At 46.2% G+C, this 20,268-nt stretch overlaps 1 protein-coding gene across 6 annotated transcripts; it reads right to left on the bottom strand.

The window, feature by feature from the left end:
• Nucleotides 1–108: 108 nt before the first annotated feature.
• CARD19 (caspase recruitment domain family member 19) lies at nucleotides 109–18,076 on the bottom strand. 6 transcript variants are annotated; one of them, XM_072347661.1, is made up of 6 exons: nucleotides 15,667–15,740; nucleotides 11,121–11,263; nucleotides 9,775–9,928; nucleotides 6,796–6,837; nucleotides 4,781–4,852; nucleotides 109–3,566 (listed from the first exon to the last, which is right to left on the bottom strand). In XM_072347661.1, the coding sequence occupies exons 1-6, from the start codon at nucleotides 15,671–15,673 to the stop codon at nucleotides 3,454–3,456; spliced, it is 531 nt and encodes a 176-aa protein (XP_072203762.1). In that variant the 5' UTR covers nucleotides 15,674–15,740; the 3' UTR covers nucleotides 109–3,453. The 6 variants fall into 6 exon arrangements, with proteins under 6 accessions (XP_072203762.1, XP_072203758.1, XP_072203764.1 ...); XM_072347657.1 differs by lacking the exon at nucleotides 15,667–15,740 and adding an exon at nucleotides 17,991–18,076 and having other exon boundaries at nucleotides 110–3,566; nucleotides 6,778–6,837; XM_072347658.1 differs by having other exon boundaries at nucleotides 116–3,566; nucleotides 6,778–6,837.
• Between the last annotated feature and the right edge of the window lie 2,192 nt (nucleotides 18,077–20,268).

Here is a 20,268-nt window from a genome sequence, read left to right as displayed (position 1 = left end):
CCCACAGCAAACCGACCACTGGAGAACAGCAGGCAGATGGCTGCCATGAGGATGAAGCACGTTGGGGTCCTTCTGGGAGGGCCAAAGCACATCACACCACACACAGCAGCGATTTGCTCAGTACAGACTTTATTACAGTTTACATGGCCAGCTTCACCACATTAAAAAACAACAACAACAACACAAATGCCATTAATTTTTACAGAATTTAATAAACCGTGTGTGAGGATAAATGATTACAAAACACAGGCCCTGTGCAGTGCAGCAAACCATTGATGTTTCTTTGTGTAACAGCAAGACCTGATCACACAGCTAGGGCAAGACATGTTTCCAGAGTCACTTTTGTGTATGAAGAACAGCAGTACGAGGCATCTCTAACTGCAGTTTTTAACCAAATGCTTTTATGTTTTCAAATTATTACAGTATTAAGAAAAAAAATAAAATAAAATAAAATAAAATGAAAGAGCTTAAGTAAGGCAACTTTGTCTAGGCAGCTTCCAATGCTGCTGCAGCAGCTATCGAGCAGCCCTGCATGCCCTGCAGTGAATCATCACTTCATTAGAGCCCTCCCCTGGCAGGCACGTCAGCCGGCACCAAAGCACTTTAAATAGCAGGCTGTCTGCACGCAGAGCTGTGCACAATGATGGTGTGAGCTGTCACCTCGTGTCCCAGCTCTGGGGATGCAGACAGCCCAGCCTGCCCGAGCTGCTCGGGCTGCCTACTCACTGCTTGGGGCTGCTCAGCAATCCCGCTGTGACCTCAGCAGCATGGACACTATGGCTGAGACAACCACGGGCAGTTCAGATTTGCTTTAAATCAAAATGCCCATTCATGAGAAAAAGCAAGGAAGGGAGACTATTGGGTAGGTAGTGGGACAGCAGTGAGGGGCTATTCCCCCTGGAGCTGCAGTGAGCCCTGCTGGCACAGCCCTGTGGGCACTGCTGAGAGCCCACCCTTGGAGATGTCATTCCTCCTGCCCACCTCCTTCCCTAGAGCTATGCTTGCAGATGTTAGAACTGCTGGGCTCCTCAGCCCATGCAGCTCCTAATGCTGTAGGAGGAAAGCAAATATTTTTCTTTTCCAACCAGAGCTGCACAATGTGAGAGGTTAAGCTGAAAACAGGACTGCTTTCTATTAGATCCTCTGTGTCTACCATATATTTATCACAACATTTGCAAGAACAGCCTCCATCCTCTGCGCACTCAGCCACCTACTGAATTTTGCACATGTGGGACAACTTTCCCCCCACACAACTAGCACACTCCCAAATACCAGCACAGCTACAGCAGCAAACACAGCTTGACTTGACAGCTTGAGCTGGGAGTCTGCAGCAATACAGGCTCATCCAGGCCCTATGTAATTTATTTTGAAGAGCTGTGCTTGCCCAGAAGGACCTGACTCCCAGGCAGGTATGTATGTACTTCCTCAAGGAATTAAGTACAGCATTATCACTTCATCTGCCTGCACTTGCTGCACACTTGAGAAGAGGTGTACTAAGCCTCTATTTGTTTCTGAAAGAAAAATCCTCAAAGAAAATGCATGTCTCTCAACAGGCTCACCTGCAGCGCTCTGCTCTACCCCAGGGAACTACAAAACACCTGCTGAAGCTCTGCTCGACTTCTTGAAACCTTCTGTAAGGATTATGGCAGTGCAGGGAAACGGAGGGAAAGGAACCAAGTAATTCCTTTCTCCAGAGACTACACGTTACACAAACCTATGCACATAACAGTTCTAAAGCTTGCCTCACTTCTTACACTAAAAACTAGCACTGACAGAGGAACAGATAATTTTCTGTTCTTTGCTGCCAGGTCATTACTAGTATTGGGATGAAACCATACTTGTTCTTCCTCCCAGCCCTAGCCCTGGGGACAGCTTGTCCTGGCATTTTTCCTAAGAGAGATCCTCATCTCAAACAACCTCAGAAGAAGAAGAAATACAGCCACAGCTTTCAATAAACTCTCCAATCCTCCATGGTTTTCAAGGCACAAGGAAGCCTCTTGGTGTAAGGAAGCGGGAGGACCACATGCAACTGCACAGTCACTGCTCCTGCCGCAGTTCAGACAAGGCACTGACAGCTTCTGCAGGCTTCAGCAACAGTTCACAACAATTTGCAACCTGTTATTTAAGGGTGAAGTGCTGGATAACCCCAGCAGAAGGAACCTGCCTAGCAGCATCATGACCTCTGGTTTTGCTTTGAAATAAAATGTGACTGTCAAGAATATTGCAGACAATGTTTTCATGTAAAATGGAGTACTGTTCCTGTAATGATGTTCCAGAGCTGGCTTCGAGGCAATGACTTAAAACCCCTTTGGATTTCAGAGCGATTTTTTCTAGCCCCTTTAAAAGATGCTGCTTATGGGATTTAAGCAGCGGGGGGAGGTTAACAGTTAATTCCAAACTCTATAAATTACAGATAGTTTGTTGGAGGAAAAAACATTTTAAACATAGGGCAAGGCACAGCAAATAGAACAGGATGTGATTAAAGCCCATCCCAAGATGGAAGGCAGCACAGCAGCAACTCGTGGTGCAACTCAGGCAGCAAAGCTGTGTGGCAGTGCTACAGGAAATGCTCTCACCTCCATCAGAGTTCTCTCCCTAATAAGATTCCCATGGAGATTAGATCAGACAGATTTTTGGCCATTAAAAAGTAAAGTCACAATTTGATATCCTTGCAAACGCTGCGGATTACTTCAGTTTCTTGGATGTACAGTTACCGAAACACCCTATTTGGAAAAGTTAAAGCTAAATCTGAAAAGTCTCCTTCAAGTGCTTCAGATCTATCCTTGCAGTCCCCCAGCACATTCACAGACTGGGTGCTGGCCTGCACAAGCTCCAGTGCATTCAAATCATGATGAACACAAGCTGAACAAGGTAGGCGCAGACTACAACACATGGCAAGGACACGTGTATGACTAGGCATACAGACGTAACTGGCACTGAAAAGCTTTGCAGGAACCATTGCCCACCTGAGCTCAGGTAGTAAATATAAAGAATCCAGACAAAACAGACAGTCCTGAGATAGAGATCAATTTCTTATTAAGGCTTTGAGTGCGTGTGGTTTGGTGTGGTTTTTTTTAAGTGCTTTTCTTAAATTAATTATCATAAAAGACAGGCTAGCATTCTTTAAACTGTTGTGTTTCTTCATTCCAGTATAAAATACACATATTCAAACCCGTGATCAGATAGGATATCGTTTCAGAGTTTGTATTAAAAATACTTATATCCAAATGATAAATATTTTAAAATAAGCATTTACAAAAATAAATGGTCCATTCCCATAAGGAAGGACATATATAGCTGAAAATCTGAATATGTCTTGAGGCAACACAATTATTGATGAAGCTAGTTAATAAAATCTTTGGTATGAGAGTATAGTACATTATTATTCATGCACCGTTGTCTTCCCTGGGCAGATACACTGTACAGATGTCTAAGTGAAGAGGCAGCTTTTCCTTAATTTCTGGAGATGTCTTCCAAATACAACATACAAATATTTCTAACATGTCTTCCTATGATAATAGGAGAAAAACCCAAGATTCTCCTGGATCTTCCTATGACTTTTGCATCTAAAACAGAAATGAAGATGGGAGGAAAGAGAACATGAACACAGTTACATTTCAGTTTAGCTGGTGAGCGGCATCTACAAAATATAGAAATCAATACAAGAATGACTCTAGAGGAAAGCCTGTTTCCTTCAATATTGCATGCATCGGCTGCCAAGGCAGGATAACGATGAATACCAGCACTGCTGCAATTTCGGACACACAAGCAGGAGGCTACTGAGCTAGGGATGGCAGCAGCTTTGCACCCAAGTACGACCCCAGGCAGTATGAGGACCTGGCACTGGTGGCTGTTATGGTAGAAGAATAGAGATACTGCATAGGTACAGGAATGAAAAACAAAAACTGTAAAAATGAGTCTTGGAACAAAAGACTTGAGGAGATGTGGGGACTTGGGAACTATGGACAATTAAATAGGATCAAGGGAAATTCTAGGAAGTTGTTTGTGGTTCTTTTTGAAAATGCTGGTACTAATCACTGATGAAGGAAGGCAAAGGCAGCTAAGGAAGCACAAGGGTTAGCCTCAACGGCCTAATGGTTCTCTTTTAAGTCTTAAGCCCTGTCTCCAGGCAAAGTCCCACTGAGGGACTCAGATCTGGGAATGAAAGGGAATGCAGCCCAGACATCCATGAGCCGGGGCTACAGGTCAGGGTCAGCAGCCCACAGCTCCTGGAAAGACATCAACAGCAACACCCAAATGTGGCACAAAAGGATCCCTCTGAACAAGCTGCCCGCTCCCACTGGTGCTGGCTCACCAGGGTCAATCCAGGAGCACACCTTTCTGCTAAGAGTCTCTCTCTGGGAGAGCAGCAGGCAGGACTGGGACATGGAGCAGGTACCTGCACCATAAAGCAGAAGCAGGGTGGACACCACACCAAGTCCCAGCTCTACAAACACTTGTGGCTCCCCAAAGGTTTGGGCCTGCCTTCTGCCTCTGCCTTGTGGCTGCTGGGAACCATGACCCACTGCCATAGCAACAGGAGCTCACATGATAACTGCCTTTAAAAAGAGCCCCTGTTTGTGGCCTCCTCTGTTGACAAATGATCCATTATTTATACCTCGGCATGTCTGAAATACAGTTTGCATCCTAACCTCATTAATGAATGATGACACCTTGACCCGCTCTATTAAGTTAGCTGTGTTAGACTGAGAAGCACACTGCTCTCCCTGTCACGTGCTGAAGTAAGGCAATCAACAGGAAAAATACCAGGGTAGATTACCTGAGTTACAGCAGTACCAAAATAAGGCAAATCCTGCTGCTGCACTGAAACAGGCGAGGAAAAACACCGGGCCTAGAGGAAATAGGAAAGGAAACCCATTAAGACAGAGCAGAGTTTATCTCAGTTCATAAATCATCAATTGCTGTTAATATGCATAACTAAGTGTATTCAAATGAGGTTAACACATTCACAATTACGTATGTGCTGTAGCTAACGTACTATGAAGAACATTTACTGTACTGTAATTAGTTTTTATTACAGGTACTTTGACACCATTCATTGTTCATCTCTGTTCAGCTGTGTTCCAGTCAATGGAAGCGAGAGCCTTCTGAGGCATTTTCTTAGCCTAAAACTTGATGCAAAGAAACCCTTTAAATACAACAGAACAGTAACCAGATCACTGGGACATAAGCCACACAATGCAGTGTCTTACTCCACAACTTGCCTCTGCTGGGTCAGTGTACTGCCCACAGGGAAGGGATGTTGTGAAAATACACCACAAGATAACTCCAATTCACTACAGGTGAGTTTTTAGGCTCTTGTTTGTTCCCTTTCTTTGCCTTTTGTCTAGCACTGAAATTGCTGCTCTGAATCCTGTTGCTCCACTGGTTTCAATCACACCTCATCATCTTCCTGTACAAAGCATGCAGGATCAGGCTCCATAAAAACAACAAATGCTAGAGAAGGAGAACAGAGCTGATGCCAGAAGCCCAGGCACTGCCAAGCACCAGCCCTGTTCCCTTGTTTGCAATTAGCACACAGGACTCACTTGATCTCTGTAGCTATATATCTCACTTATTCCAATAGCATTTGCACACGCCTCCATATAAAATGGAACAGGAAAGGACCGTGTGTGATTATATACATACAGATGTTCCACAAATGATGCTTTCATGACAAAAGCGAATATCCTTGCTCCTGTTCACAATTCTGAAATGCAGCGCCTTCCACATACCTCAAACAAATCCCTCACTGGAAACACTGCTTTAATGTGTCTGCCTGGAATTACACACAGCTTCATGCTGATGCTCAGTACTGACGTTCAATGGAACCTTTCTAATTCATACTTATCCATTAACAAAGACCTCAGAGATTTATATCTGCCTTTTTATCATCTAATATTCTGTTTGTATTTATGACTTTGCTATGAATACACATGCATTTAAACTGCACCTGTCAATTTAAGGATAAATGAACTCCAGACGAATGACTGAGTGGAGCCAACCACATGAGAGTATTCAAAGAAATAAGCACCCAAACAAAACCACACCATGAGTTAAAACGTGTCTTTGCCCTTCATTTCAGACTTCTCCCAGGGCAGAAACTGACACAGAAGTGTATTTTGTTATAAGGCTCTCTCAATCTCTTAAAATCAAAAGGAAATTTCTAAATAAAACATCAACTAAAACTTAAGTGAGAAAAAGGTCACGGTGAATTTCTTTCATTTTCTTTTGTTCTTCGATTCCTTTTCAAAACATCTTTTAGTGACTGAAATTACTGACCTCCCTGTAATCTGGGCATTGAGAAAGGAAGAGGAAGTAAGTTTAACATGTTATGCTACAGAAAATCTCCCTCGTTCATCTTCAGTCTTTGTTTTCGAAGGATCTCTACTTAAATTGGAAGCTTAAAAAACAAAGTGAAAAAAAATTGAAACAAATACAACAAAACTGATGGCCTTGCGCAAAATCACAGCAGCAGGATAGCCTTTACTATTCAAGCATCGGAGAAATCATAGCAAATGAACAGCTTAGCAAATGAACTACACGAGTAAAAATACCACAGTAAATATTGATTAAACTCGGCTCTTGAATTTCCTGGCACTGGCTGCATTCAGCAGCAGTTCAGTAAGCTTCCCTCCATTCATCCCATTTAGATGGTGACAGAAAGGACATCGTAAAACAAACTACGTTACACATAATGCAAATTACATAATAAAATAAACTGCATCATCATCTGAAAAGCCATTCCGTAAAGTGACACTGTACGCATTTATTTACCCCTGTCATATAGCATACATTTCTCCTTGTCAGTGTCTATGTCTGCGGAATCTGTGGTTTCTAGAAATAAAAGCAACACATCAGAAGTTAGTATTCAGCTCAAGCAAACATAAACACAATCAGCACATGCAAAATACCACGTTGCCAAAAAAGACCTCTTTTTGACATGAAATATTAGCCCTTCCAAGAGTAAATCATTGCTACAGTTACATCTGGATATGTATTGATCAAAAGACAGCCGCAGGTCATTTGAATGCACCATGAACAGCCGTAAGCAGTTGCAGCAGCACCTCCCACCTGATTAAGCCCTGACCACAGGAGGAACCTTACGCACAGCAGAGCTTGGATTCACACACAAGGGACAGACTGAAAATCCCTGGCACACTTGAGTACTTTGGAGCGGTCAAACTGCTTCCCAAGTGAGGAACGCAGGAAGTACTCCTTCCATAATGCCAGAAACTTGTAGCATAACACATACAAAACACTTGTGAGCCAAAGCATGCGCTAATCTAAGAACCTTCTGATTTAATGTATCGCCACCCTTTCTGTTCTTGTGTAAATCTCTGGGCATGGGAGTATCTGGCAGACGGAGCCCTCAGAAAACACTGCTTGGCACACATTACTTATCCCCATTCTGCTCTTGGCTGAATAAACATACAGTCTCTTTTGAAATCTGGAGGGACTACATACTAACATTTGGCACAAGTAATTTTTGCCTCCAGATGATGTTTTTCTGTGAACTCGAGTAGAAAAGGAGGCTGACCTTAAGATTTCTGAGAGTTATCAACAATGAAGCCATTTAGTTCAAACACAAGAATGCAGAAGGCAGCAGTATTGCTAGGTCTCTTCCTTCATTTAGAGACCTGCCATGAAGGTGTACTCCAAGCTAACCTTCAACACCTGTTAGACAAAGGAATGTCAGAACAGCCTTTGGAAGCACTTGAGACAGGACAGGCATTTAGACTCTCCCTTAGGCATATCATGATGAGGAAGAGGACACTAAGGAAGCTGCTGTGGAGTAAAGTATCCAAATAGCATCTGTGCTTCACTGGAGCAGGCCCATTTCTGCACATCTTCCATCCCACAGGGGTGACAGCACAGCCCTCCCGCAGAGCAGCAGCACTGCAACCACTTGGCTACACACTTGGAAGCTGCTGAAGGACAAAGAATTGCTGCAGAGCCCCCATGGTGCACACTGCCTCAATGGCTATCACATGCAGAATGCGTGTTCTGTGGGCTGTCCTATCCAGATAATCTAGCACACAATTCCTCACACTTCCAGCTCTGCACTCCTGGCAAGCTACCACTGGGCAGAACTGAGCGGATCCTTTATCCTTCTAGCTCATGTCAGCTCAGAGAGAAATAAAAACATTCTCTAAGTCACATGGAAAACCCATTTGGCTTCAGTAGCTCCAACAGGGTCCGTGCCATGTGCCTTCCCCACCCTCTAGTGGGAACTCAGAGACATTGCTGAACATCTCGCTTCCAATATTATATTTGAGGCAAAGAAACTTTGTTCTTGAGCAAATTTTGAAGGTTTTTCTACACATCTACAAACTCCAGTGTGAATTCTGTAATGCACTGTGCTACCTCTTGCAAAATTGAGTGGCTACTCCTATGAATAACATTTGAGCAACACTAAACTTGTACATGCTGGAGGTCTGAAGGACAATGCCTTTCACATTCATAATGATTCAAGGTCACCTAAAGGAGAAATAACAGCTTCTGCTGAAAATGGACCTTTTTCTGGAGAACTGTTTTTTCCTGGTTTTAGCTTAATATGCTGCACAAATGCTCATCAGCCATTCAGCACATTTGTTTTAGTTACAGAACTCATACACTGCAGCAAAAGCATTAATGTAAACACTGCCAACAAACAACTTCTTTCTCAGGTCAATACAAGGGAACTGCAGAACCTCAGCATGTAGTAGCATTTTAAGTCACTTAACTGAACTTATTCTCACTGCTCTGAGGATGGTGACATAAGAGTGCACCAAGACACAGTATTTAATGACCTATGACTGTTCCCTGGAGTCTCTTTGCATAACACAATAGCAGCCAATGGCTTGGGGGAACCACAATCAGCCTATTTTTACTGTGAAGCCCCTATAGCATTGTACTCAATAAGCAGTCTGACTGTGAGAAGGCCTTCACTCTGCCTATGTGGCTCCCTGAATAAAAGCCCTTAAAAGTTCTTCTATTGGTCCTCAAACTAATATACTGATTCCTATTGCTAAATCACCCTGCATCAGTCACCAGGGTGCAAGGCTGAACGTGCTTCGGCTCTAGCTAAGAGCACTATACAAGTTTCCTTTCTGCTGCTTGGCCAGGTGTAACAAGAGCACAACAAAGTGAGAATAGTCACTGTCTCAACATCACACAGCCTCCAACAAGGGTTTTATAGGTACAGATGACCTTGGGCACAGCTGTGCTACTGCCCAGCCAATTTCTCTATGGGATGTGTGCAGGATTTGTCTAACATCTACAGATAAGTTTCCTTCTCAGAAATGGCCTGTAATTTTGTAATTAGGATGGCACAGTCTAGAAATAAAGGAGATATCATTTTTTGTTTGCTTTTGTTGGTGGTAGTAGATTTTGTTTTGCTTGTTTGTTTTTAAAACATATTGACTTTCGAGGCAACAATTTGAATCTAACTGGAGCTTGACCCACATTGTTAGAATTTCCCTTTGGCACTAATTGGGTTTCCAATAACTAGAAATCAATTGCCCAGTGCAGCTTTAGAGCTGTTAGATCATTTATAAGGACTTCTTATACTACAATCCTTTTGCAGCTTCATTAACTTAAACACAGAGTTTTTCCTCAGGCTGCTCAGGTCAGCCTACGCCAACCAATAAATAACAAGAACTATGCAGTCAGATCCACATGTGGGAATAAATAAATAATCATTTAAATAATCTGAACAGAACAAGTGAAACGAGGTTTCATAATTCACTGATGAAGAAACAGACACCTCAATCAACTTACAAATCAACTTACTCAAGATTTTCCTGCTTGGCAGGTCATTATACAGCTGTTCAGCATTGATCTGTAGGGCCCTGTAAAACTCCTGACAGTGTCTCTCTCCTTTCTTTTGAAGGTGCTTTATCAGATCTGAGAGCCTGGTATGGAGTGATGCCTTTGGATTCCTGAACTGTAAGAGAAGAGCACACATCAGAAAAGAGATTACAGAGAACAATTGTACATTATTTTATAGTATGGCAGAGAATTGAGCCCATTTTATATTTCTATAAACAAAGGACCCTGAAATTAAGGGAACCTATGTATACATTGCATGGGACACTTCAACACGCTGAGCTTCATCTGGACAGAACCTCTTGACGGTGAGCATATTTTCTCTGCCTTTCCTCTTCCCCCCCCAAGTAAAGTGACAACTACTCCACATTTGATGTTTCTCCCCATTCAATTCAACACTTGCCACTCTACACTTTGATTCTGACAGCAAACAGAAAACACGAATAAATACCACACTGAATTTTAATGTTTTCAAGTTTTCCCTTGGTTGCCTAGTAGCAATCACCCCAAAAGGTATTTTATACTGATGATATTAGTCACAATATTGGAGTGTTCATCATCCCAAGACTACACATTTGATTGCTTCCAGCACTGCTGTGTACCCAATGCAGCATTTATGAATACTCATTATTCAGACACCATGGCAAACAGCTGCAGAAGAAAGTTCTTTTCTCTATGGTCTAAAATATGATGAATTCTAGAAGACCTTACAAAGGGAATGAAAATGTGCACCCTACCCACATCAAACTGATCCCAGAGTATTTGGATAGTGACCAAAACCGTTCTCAGCAAAGCATTAGATTTCATACCAGTGCAGCAGATAACATTTGCAGTACATTTAGTTAGGATCAATTCACTCTCTAGGGGAAAAGGAATACAATGTACTTGATACAACAGGCCTTATTCTGACAAAATTCTCACAAGGTCAAATGGATACAGGGGGATGGTACACTTGCCAAACTTTCCATAGAGCTGACAGAAATTTCCCTGGATCTATAGGAAAGCAGTTCATTTATGTCTGCTAAGTGTAGAAATTACATTAAGCTGCTACCTACAGAAAAGAGGTGGTCTTACCTGAGATGTTAGGGATACAGTTTTCTTAACACAGTGGCACACTGTGTGAAGACACATCTACTAACCCCAGAAGTGCTGAAATATCACCTTAAGGTCTGCTAATATCAGCTCAAATAAAGATGAGAAAGAATACCCGAGGAGATGTGGGAGACTGTGAGCTTTTCCAGTTCTGTGGGCAGAAGGCTCACAGAGAAACAACAGCATATTCAGAGATGGAGTAAAATTCATTAAATTACCTTTTCTGCTTCTGTATTGGTGAGAATTTGGGGGTAGACTCTGTTAAGCTGGAGAATAATTTTATCAACCACTTGCTCATTCAGTCGGCTATTGCTTATAAGAAAATACATGTCGTGTTGCAGCCGCTGACAATACGACTGATCTGCAGATAGAAGAACACAAAGAACAAACCACAGTAAGTACTTAGCAAGCCATTTTTAAATCAAGTACATTTCATTTTCCTAAGAGTGGTTAAATACCTAAAATACAGTGATTACCAGCACCTAATTTTGGAAAGCTGAACTGTAGCACAGCCGTGTGCTTCAGAGATCTGTGCACTCAAAATTACAGGTACCCAAATCCCTGGCAGTCTCCTGAGCATCTCTCTTTCCAAAGGAAGAAGCTTCTAAACTACTTGGATGTCAAGCACTGATGAATACCTCACACATCACACCTGATCAGCACAGACCCCTCCATCCAAACTGAACAGAATAAGAACACGGTACTTTCCTCATACTTAAAGCACACACACTGTTTTATGGTATTTTGTGGTATTTTATGGTATTTTGGCTACCAGAATAGACCAATATCAGCTCTTTGTATCCTGTAATTTAGAGATAATAAACAGAAGAGTGAAAGAAAAAAAGCCAGAAAACAAACACTCTCTGTCATGTTAACTTCGTTACATCCTCCTTTTTTCTGCATGTTTGTAGCCCTAACTGCTCTTACAGGAAAGGGTTCACAAGAATTTCCCATTAGGATCACTGTGAAATAACAACAAAGTTGCTCTCACTCCAATAAAGGCACGTGGCTATAGATACTGCACAGAGCTGCAATTCCACAAGCACAAAAGTGCTTCAGTTCCATTCTTTCTTTGCATACAGACACGTATCATTTCCATGTGTTTCTAATTCCCAGCCTTTCTGCTGCTGGCTCTCAAGGCAGCTTCACAGCCTGCTGTTAGAAACACCCCGCACTATTTGCTCTGCAGTTCCCTTTTGCTGCAACAAGTTCAGTGTTATCTGACTCAGGGCTGAGATCAAACATCTCTTCAAATCTGCCCATCTGGATGCACTACAAGCAGAGGCGAAGACCGAAAGATACTGACAGGGCATTGGGCTCTATCAAGTTGTCTGCCCATGCCAATACATTTTAGGGAGTGAGATGCACCTCCCTCGCTACCTCCTCCCTCCTCTGCATCACTTGCATGATCCACAGTGACTCTGGATATCAAAAACAACTCTGTTCCTTCTGCAGCCTTACAAAATGCCTGTGTTAAACTGAGGTCTAACAAGCTAGCATAGCAATTTAACTTCAAAAAACACCATGACATTCAAACAACAAACCACAGCAAGCACCAAAAGAACAGCAAGGTTCCGACAGACTGAATGTATCTTAGTTTGTAAAATAACAGCAGCCCTGATGTGTCATCTCTGCTTCCCACACACTCCAATGCTGCCTCATCATCACCGATTCCATGCAGGTGGCACGTGGAAGTCTATCAGCAGCAGTTTCAGCAGTGAAGCTAATTGTGACCAGCTGGAGATCACATTTAAGCTGACTTTCTTTTCTGAGAAGTCAGGAATACAGCGTGTCCTCGCAGCACATCTGTACACATTCACTGAATCATTGCTGGTCTTATCAAGGGCTTTTTGCTGCCATCTGAAACCCGCACGCTCACACACTGCAGATTGCATTACACCGCATAAGCCTCACTGAGATTTTTTGGGTGTCTCCATTTTCCTCTGATCTAAGCCAAAACACACAAGCAGAGAGTGAGTCAATGTCCCCTGAAGACAGTGCTACCTGTGCCATCCGAGGACACGCCTCAGGCCTGGCTCCAGCAGCTGTGTGATGCTCCCCAGCCCCATGGGATGCTTTATTCTCTGTGTCCTGCAAAGACACTTCACACACCTGTACCACTGCCTCCCCAGGTTACTTCACTCCGGGAGGAGGGACTGGGCACAAGGTTTAAAACATTCTGGTGAGACGTCATCAAGCTCAGCACCACCAGAGGGAAAACAACCCCCAGCACCTCCCCTGCCTCTTCTGAAGCCTGCCAGCTCCCCTCTAACTGGAGAAGTCTTTGCTCAAACCACAGGAGTAATGGCTGCGTTCAAACTTCTGGTACACCAGGGAAGAGAGGATGCACCACAGCACCACTAACCAGTACACCAGCTGCTAAATTACTAAATAATATTAATTAAATTTAAAACAACAACAACACACAACCAAATCATTGCTGATGCTACTGGCTGGGATGCAGCACCCTGCCCAGGGGTGATAAGGCTATCTGGAAAGTACACACGTGCATTTCAGACTCCCACGTGCTGCTCCACACAGCCTTGCTGGCCCCAGCCACCTCCCATTCCCACCAGTGTCACCAGCAGCAGGGTGTCCCCAGGCTGTTCAAGGAGATGACAGCTACTGAGAGGGAAATTCAAAACCTCCATGCTATGACAGCTTTGTTTCTAAGCAGGAGCTACACCAGCATTGCAAGAACCATCACTCTTTCGAATAGCGCTTGCCTACACAGCACTGTCAGCTGTCTGAGGCCACAGCCTGCAGCTCCACAGCCGGCTGCACAGCTCACATGAGGAAGCAGGCATCAGATGGGGGCATCCAGCCCACAGGAGGGGTTGGAACTGGATGGGCCTTAAGGTCCCTGCCAAGCCACGGCATTCTATGACACACCTCTGCTCCTCCTTCCAAAGGCTTTCTGGCTTACTGGTTTTCTGGCAAGAGACATCAGATGAATGCTGGGGACACCACTAGTGTAACTATCAGGTTACAGTGGCTGTTAAGAACTGCTTTGCAGCTTTGCTTTTGCTTATTCTTTCCTTAGTAGACTCCAAATTGCTTTCGGTATAAGGAACAACCAGCAGGACAAAGCACACTGGATTTTGGTCTTTGTGTACACTCTTCCATGTCCTACTTTTGCTGCCCTTTCAGATAAAAAAAATACACATCACCTTTAAACTGCACCCCGAAACCTACACCAAACAGTTTAAAAAACAAAGTTGCATTTCAAACTTGTAGGCCTGTGCTCAGCCCCTCCGTGCTCCATGGTGGCACAGAACTGTGCTCCCTGCTCTAACCCCCGCCTGGGTCCAGGGGGGCTGAAGGAAGCCAAAAGCTGGGCAGGTGGGCATCCTCAGTGAACCACCGTACTGTCTTGTACTTGTGATACTGTCTCGTACTTGTGGTACTGTCTCTTACACCTCTGTATCTTTATTATGGTGTTGATATCTGGTTGTTTCCCCTTAAAAGCCTGCCTGCTTCAAGTTACCAAGCAGACAGATGAGATAAAGCTGATAAATTTTTACCACAACAAACAAAACCCCAATACATCTCTCCGTTCACCATGCACGCCATTCGTAAACATCAGTTCTAGAAACTCCAGTGGCATCTGCTGGGCAATGCAAGCAGAGGCTGCAAGTTCCTGCAGAAATACCCAATGATTTTCACAAACATCACAAAGCTGAGCTGATAATTTAAACTTAAACAAAGTGCATATGTCTCTGCAGACTCCCCACTAAAGCATCTCACCAGAACTTTTACACTCATCTAGTTGTTGGCTTTCCCCCTTCAATAGCCCAAGGAAGCGGTGTGGAGGACTCAAGAGAAAATCTGGCTGCACAGAAGTTGCCCGAGATGATCAAACTAAACCTCCCCCCCATAAGGAACGATGGGTCTCCTCCCCAGGGCTGGAAGAGAGGCTAAGAGGTGGGAGGCACCACACTCCCTCCAGGTCAACAGCTGCTAACTGCAAGTTCATCACCAGACAGCGAGAGTCCTTGATAGCTGCCTCAGTAACTCAGCATTATCTGAGTGTCTTCTAAAAATAGAAGAAAGCAAAGCATTAAATGGCTCTTGAGAGTTGAACGTGGTGCTTCTTTATACACTTTCCTCTAAGCTCCATATGAGAGGTTACCAGTGTGCCAGCAGAGGCGTAGGATCTGGCATACAGCTGCTGCCTTGAGGTGGGTTCTTCGACCCACATGCATTACTTGCAGAGGAAAAATGCATACACTGAAGTTCAAACCCACGCCTATTTCCATTCACTGACCACAAACCTCAGCACAGGCTCACGCATTCGGTTGGGATGGAGCTCTCGTGGCCCAGCGCGAGGCTCAGACACAGCCCAGCATCGCCGCGCACTTGCCAAGGACCTGAAGTTACGCAGCACCGCCGCTTCCTGAATGCCACCCGCAGCCCGGTGACTCACGGGCTGTGACTCACGGATGAAAGCCTGCTCTGAAGCTGCAGCAGCTGCAGGGGTGGCCCCAGCACGGGGATCCCGAGTTTACAAAAGACGGCGTTGAAAAACGCGATGGCACAGGTGAATGGCCGCACGCCAACGGAGCGCCCTGTGAGCTGAGCCCGGACACGCAGCCACGAGGCTTCCAAGAAAAAAAAAATACAAATAAACTTCCGAAAAGCGCACGAGACGAGCAGGCACCACCAGCAGAGTACCCGGCACCGCCGCGCCAAGAGGCGACTATCGGGACGCGAGCGGCGACCCCGAAGCGATGCTCCCGCAGCCCCCCCTGACCCCGCACTCACCGAGCATAGCGGCCCGGCCCGGGGCTGCAGCCCTTCCTGCTGCCGAGCGCTCCGGGGCCGCCCCGGGGCCGGACAGCACCGCCCCGTCCCGCTCCGCCCCGCGCCACCGCCCCCGTGCGGCCGCCGCTGTGCTGGGGCTGAGCTGAGGCTGTGCTGGGATTGGGGGGTCAGCGCTGCGAAAAACACCTTGACCCGGCGTTAAGCGCCTTGTGAAGGCTGAGAGCAGGAATTCACACGTCCCAGCTGTGAGGTTTGTAACGATTAACTGCAGAATTATCACGGCCACGATATGCTTTTTCCACAAAGAGTTTAACGGTTCAAATCCCGGATATATATAACTTCTACACGAGGAAGCACAAGAGCTCTGTGTGTTTGAAAGCTCTCATTAGCACAGCATTCCATAAACATTTAATTACCCGTTGAGGAGTGGAGGCAATGTGCCATTCCTGGCTGCAAACCCTGCAGAGAAGCAAGGCTGAACCTTGGCTTTGCAAATTATGATAAGGAGATACATTATTTATTACTGCAGGTTTAATTTCTCTTACTGAAAAATCTGATGTTTTTGTAACGTATGGGGAAAGCCTGCATCCTTATATGGCAGAGAATGAGCTGTGATAGTGACTTGTACACTGCACTCAGCTCCCAACACCCCAGCAGAGCCTGGGATTGCTCTGATGAAGGCAGCGCATCCCAAGTCCCTGTGGTACCCTCAGGCATCACCCATCACTGCTGTGTTCTTGCCCTCCAGCCTGAGGCATCCCATCAGTGTCACCTCCCTGTGCTATATGGGAGCTGCCTGCAGCACGGGGCTCCTGCAGCCCGTCTTGCCATGAGTACCTCTGCTAACAAACAAGCCCTGTGATATACATCCCACACCTCCTCCCAGCAAAGGGAAGCAGCCTCCTGACCTTTAGAAAGTGTAGGAATGTAGAATAAAAATCTCACTGAAGTATTCTGAATGAGACAAAATAGGGTGACATTTATGGTGCCTGTCCTTGAGAAAATGGGTACAAGCATCCAGAGTTTGTGCTGTTCAACCTTCAGGAAGTCAGATTTTCTGAGCAGCACGAAAGCATATTTTTGACTTACTGCTATTATTACAGCACACAGGAACCTTGACCTTGTTGTGGCAACAGAAGGAGGCACTGTCACTTTATAGCTCCTTTCACCACACTCTTAAGGATATTTCACCTCTCTGTTGATATACTGCAGCACTGGGATGGCACACACAGTGACACATGGCCGTGTCACATAGCTGTGAACCACTGAGCTTCGTGCTCTGCTCCAGCACACCCATGGCACCTCCACCAGCACCTCAAAGGCAGAACTGGAAACACCCAGTGTGGCACAGAGCAAAGCCTCCCCTGTGAATACTGAGCACGGGGTGAAACAGAGCTGCCAGGAGAGCTGCAGCACACGCTGACTGGAGGTATTTTTGTCCCATCAGCTCTGATGATGATACAGGAACCAGCAGTTAAATATAGCTCCTGCTCACACCCATGGCACGTATGCCACTGAGCCTCCCCTGCACAGGGTGGCTTGGGCTCAGGGTGCTGGGGGAAACGTGGCCATGCCCCACTCACAGCACTGTACTGGAGCCTTGGCAGCACTGCCCACTGCATTCCCTCTTGAGACCGTGGGATGATATTTGTTAAAAGGGGCCTTAAGGGCCTCCATCCAGCTCCAACCCAAGGATGGTGCCCGTGGCATTCAGCACAAGGCTGCGTCCCATCCTCAGGACCAGCAGCAGCGATGGGCTGGTACAGCCAGCTCCACAAACCCCCGTGTGTTCCCAAAGCACCTGAAGGCAGCAGCTGCTCCCAAAGCACAGGGACTGCTGGAGCTCAGCTCCTGAGCAATCCACCCCAGCCGTTCCCGCACGGAGGGCAGCCGTGCATTTCCTGTCTGCTGATCCCAAAGCCGTGGCTGTTTCCTCCTGCTTCTTCCCAATCTGTTTATTTATGGAGTTACTTTATTTGCTAAATGTTACCCTTGCCACGGCAGCCCCAGCGTGCAGCGCTTTCTTATTTATCCGTTAATTGTTACATCGCTATCCGACTTCGTATTTTCCCACGGCCGAACGGGAGAGAATCTCTGGCGGAACAAACTGAAGCCCGACTTTAACAAAGTCCCTTGCTTAAGGAAACGAGAAGAGACGCGCTTTACAAGCTTCAGCTGCACGCTGCGCTCCCTCCGCCAAGCCTAAGCGCCCGGCAAGCAGACAGCCCAGAGCAGAAACTCCAACACCCCCGGCTTAGCCCCGCAGCCCCCGAGCAGCAGCCCCGCAGCCCCGGGTCTGGCAGGCACGTCGGTCCCGCACTCACGGCTCCGGTAGAGCATGGCCCATGGGCGGCGCGGCGCCACTCTCTCCTTGCGCCGAGGTCAGAGCGGCTCCGAAGCGAAAGGAAAAGCCGGGGGGGGGAGCTGCCGAGCCGAGCACAGACATTCCCCCCCCCCCCCCCCCCGCCTGCGGGCTGATTGGGTTGGGCTTTTTTTTCTCTCTTCCTTTTTGGCACTGCCGCAAGTCTCAGCTCTTTGCTCCTTGATCAGCCCGGCCGCTGGTTGCAGGAGGCTTGTTACACAGCCTACAAAGATGCTCCACTGCTTGTACAGAGGATAACAGTTGGCCTCACAGAGGTCTTCAAAGCGACACAGCTCAAGATCTGATCCCTTTTAAAACAGAAATCATATTATATATGAGAAAAATGCTCAGCCCGTTACGTTCTCTCTCTCTTTTTCCCCCTAAGATCCTCAAAGCACTGAACTGAACAGGTTGTCTGGAGAGGTGGAGGTTCCTCATCCCTGCAGATGCCCAAGGTCAGGCTGCTCGTGCTCTGAGCACCTGATGGAGCTGTAGGTGTCCCTGTTTGGTGCAGAGGAGTGGGACCAGATGGCTTTTAATGGTGCCTTCCAACTCGAACAATTCTGTGATGACTCTATGAATTCTTTGAAGGCTTGAAGCAAATAAGGCCTTTTGGGGATCCTCCCCTTAAAAGAGGTGTATAAATAAATGGCTGAGAGAGCTGCTAAACTGATGTGGAGCAGAGTGCTGAGTGCAGAGCACAGCCCCTGCCTACACTGTGCTCACAAGGCAGTCATCATCCTGCTGAGCACCACCTGACTGGGCCAGGGAGGACAGAAGGGTGCCGTGCAGTCACGGGGTTGAGAGCGATGGGTGTACCCTCCAGCAGCAGGGTACCTCCTGTGCAGGTACCATCATGAGTATGGCCATGGGGCTGTGACCTTGAGCACACAGACAGCTCAAGCACAGACGTACTGAAGTGCCAGGGACCCAGGAACAAGCTGCTCAGCTCTGCCTTATGTCACATGAACTTTCATTCCCTGCTTGCTGCTCTGCCAGAAGAGTTTCATGTTTCTCCACTGCAGTGCATTAGCATTGGCTAAGCGTGAGAGGAGACTGCTTCTGAAACATCCTGCCTTGCAGAGGGTTGGGAACTGCAGCGTTCCCATCAGCTGATGTATTCTGGTTGCAGCAACAATAGCCACGGATTGTAGTGGAGTGACTGCATGAGTGCCTTTCAACACCGCCTCTGTAAAGCAGCCTTCTTTCTAACAGTCCTTAATACATAAGTAAGAAAGGTCACCTCTCCCTATTTCTGAGGGGGGGAGTGGCCCAGGTTCCTTGTATCACACAGAGATGCACATAGGAATCTCAGAAGCTACTGGCTGGAATGCTGCTGAGCTTTATGCTTGGTCCCTTTAAGCGGAGGATTCAATTACATCTACCATTCAATTAAAGTCAAAAAGTTGTGCTGTGTGACATCGTAGATATAAAAAGCTGAGCAAGCAATTTCCATCTGACATTAAGTTTTAGCAAGTTCACTAGTTCCTGTGCTTCCAAGGCCTCACTGATGACCAGGATGTTTGTGCCTCCTGCTCGTCCCACCCCAAGCTGTCCCAGCCCCCAGGCTGATCCCCAACAGTGGGTATCCAGCTGAATGCTGGCATTTCCAGTACCCACGTGGAAAGCCCAACAAAAGCAACATTCACTCTGGGGCAGTGCTCTGCTGTCCATCCACGCTTCCTTGTTCCACAGCTCCCCTTTTCCCAGCCACAGCAGACACCTCAGGGCCATATGGACATGGATAAGTAGTCTGGCAGTGGGAGCCAGACTTTCTCCCAGCTACATCTGCATCATCAAGGAAACCAGGGGGACTTGTGATTGTTTCTGTTGTTTGACACTTCCAGACTGAAACTCCTCCCATCAAGCATAAGAGTGGGACGCCTACATATTCTTATATGGAGGCTCTGATCTTCACATCCAACTTACATATGCACCTTAATAAAACAAGCAGTGACACCTGTGCCAGGGCTCACAGGACCCAGCCGTTCTGTGCTGTGAGCCCCAGATGAGGGCTCCCTACAGGAGGGGCTCTGCCAGGGGCAGGGTGCAGGGCTCCATCCAGCACCGCATAGACACTGTGCATTCCCAGCATGGCAAACAGATTCTCTTTCATTTGTTTCAAAGAGTGGATTTTCATTTAAAAGGATGTCAGGATCAGAAGCTTTCCTACAGCAAACAGTGTCTCAGCTGGCTTTAAAACCAGTCCTTCTTCAGTACTTAGCATTAAGATCTTAAAA

This window comes from Excalfactoria chinensis, chromosome 12 (assembly GCF_039878825.1).
Source record: "Excalfactoria chinensis isolate bCotChi1 chromosome 12, bCotChi1.hap2, whole genome shotgun sequence".
In the NCBI taxonomy this organism is placed as follows: Eukaryota; Metazoa; Chordata; class Aves; order Galliformes; family Phasianidae; genus Excalfactoria; species Excalfactoria chinensis.
The sequence above is the reverse complement of the archived record's forward strand: the minus strand, read 5'-3'. Positions and strand labels throughout refer to the sequence as shown.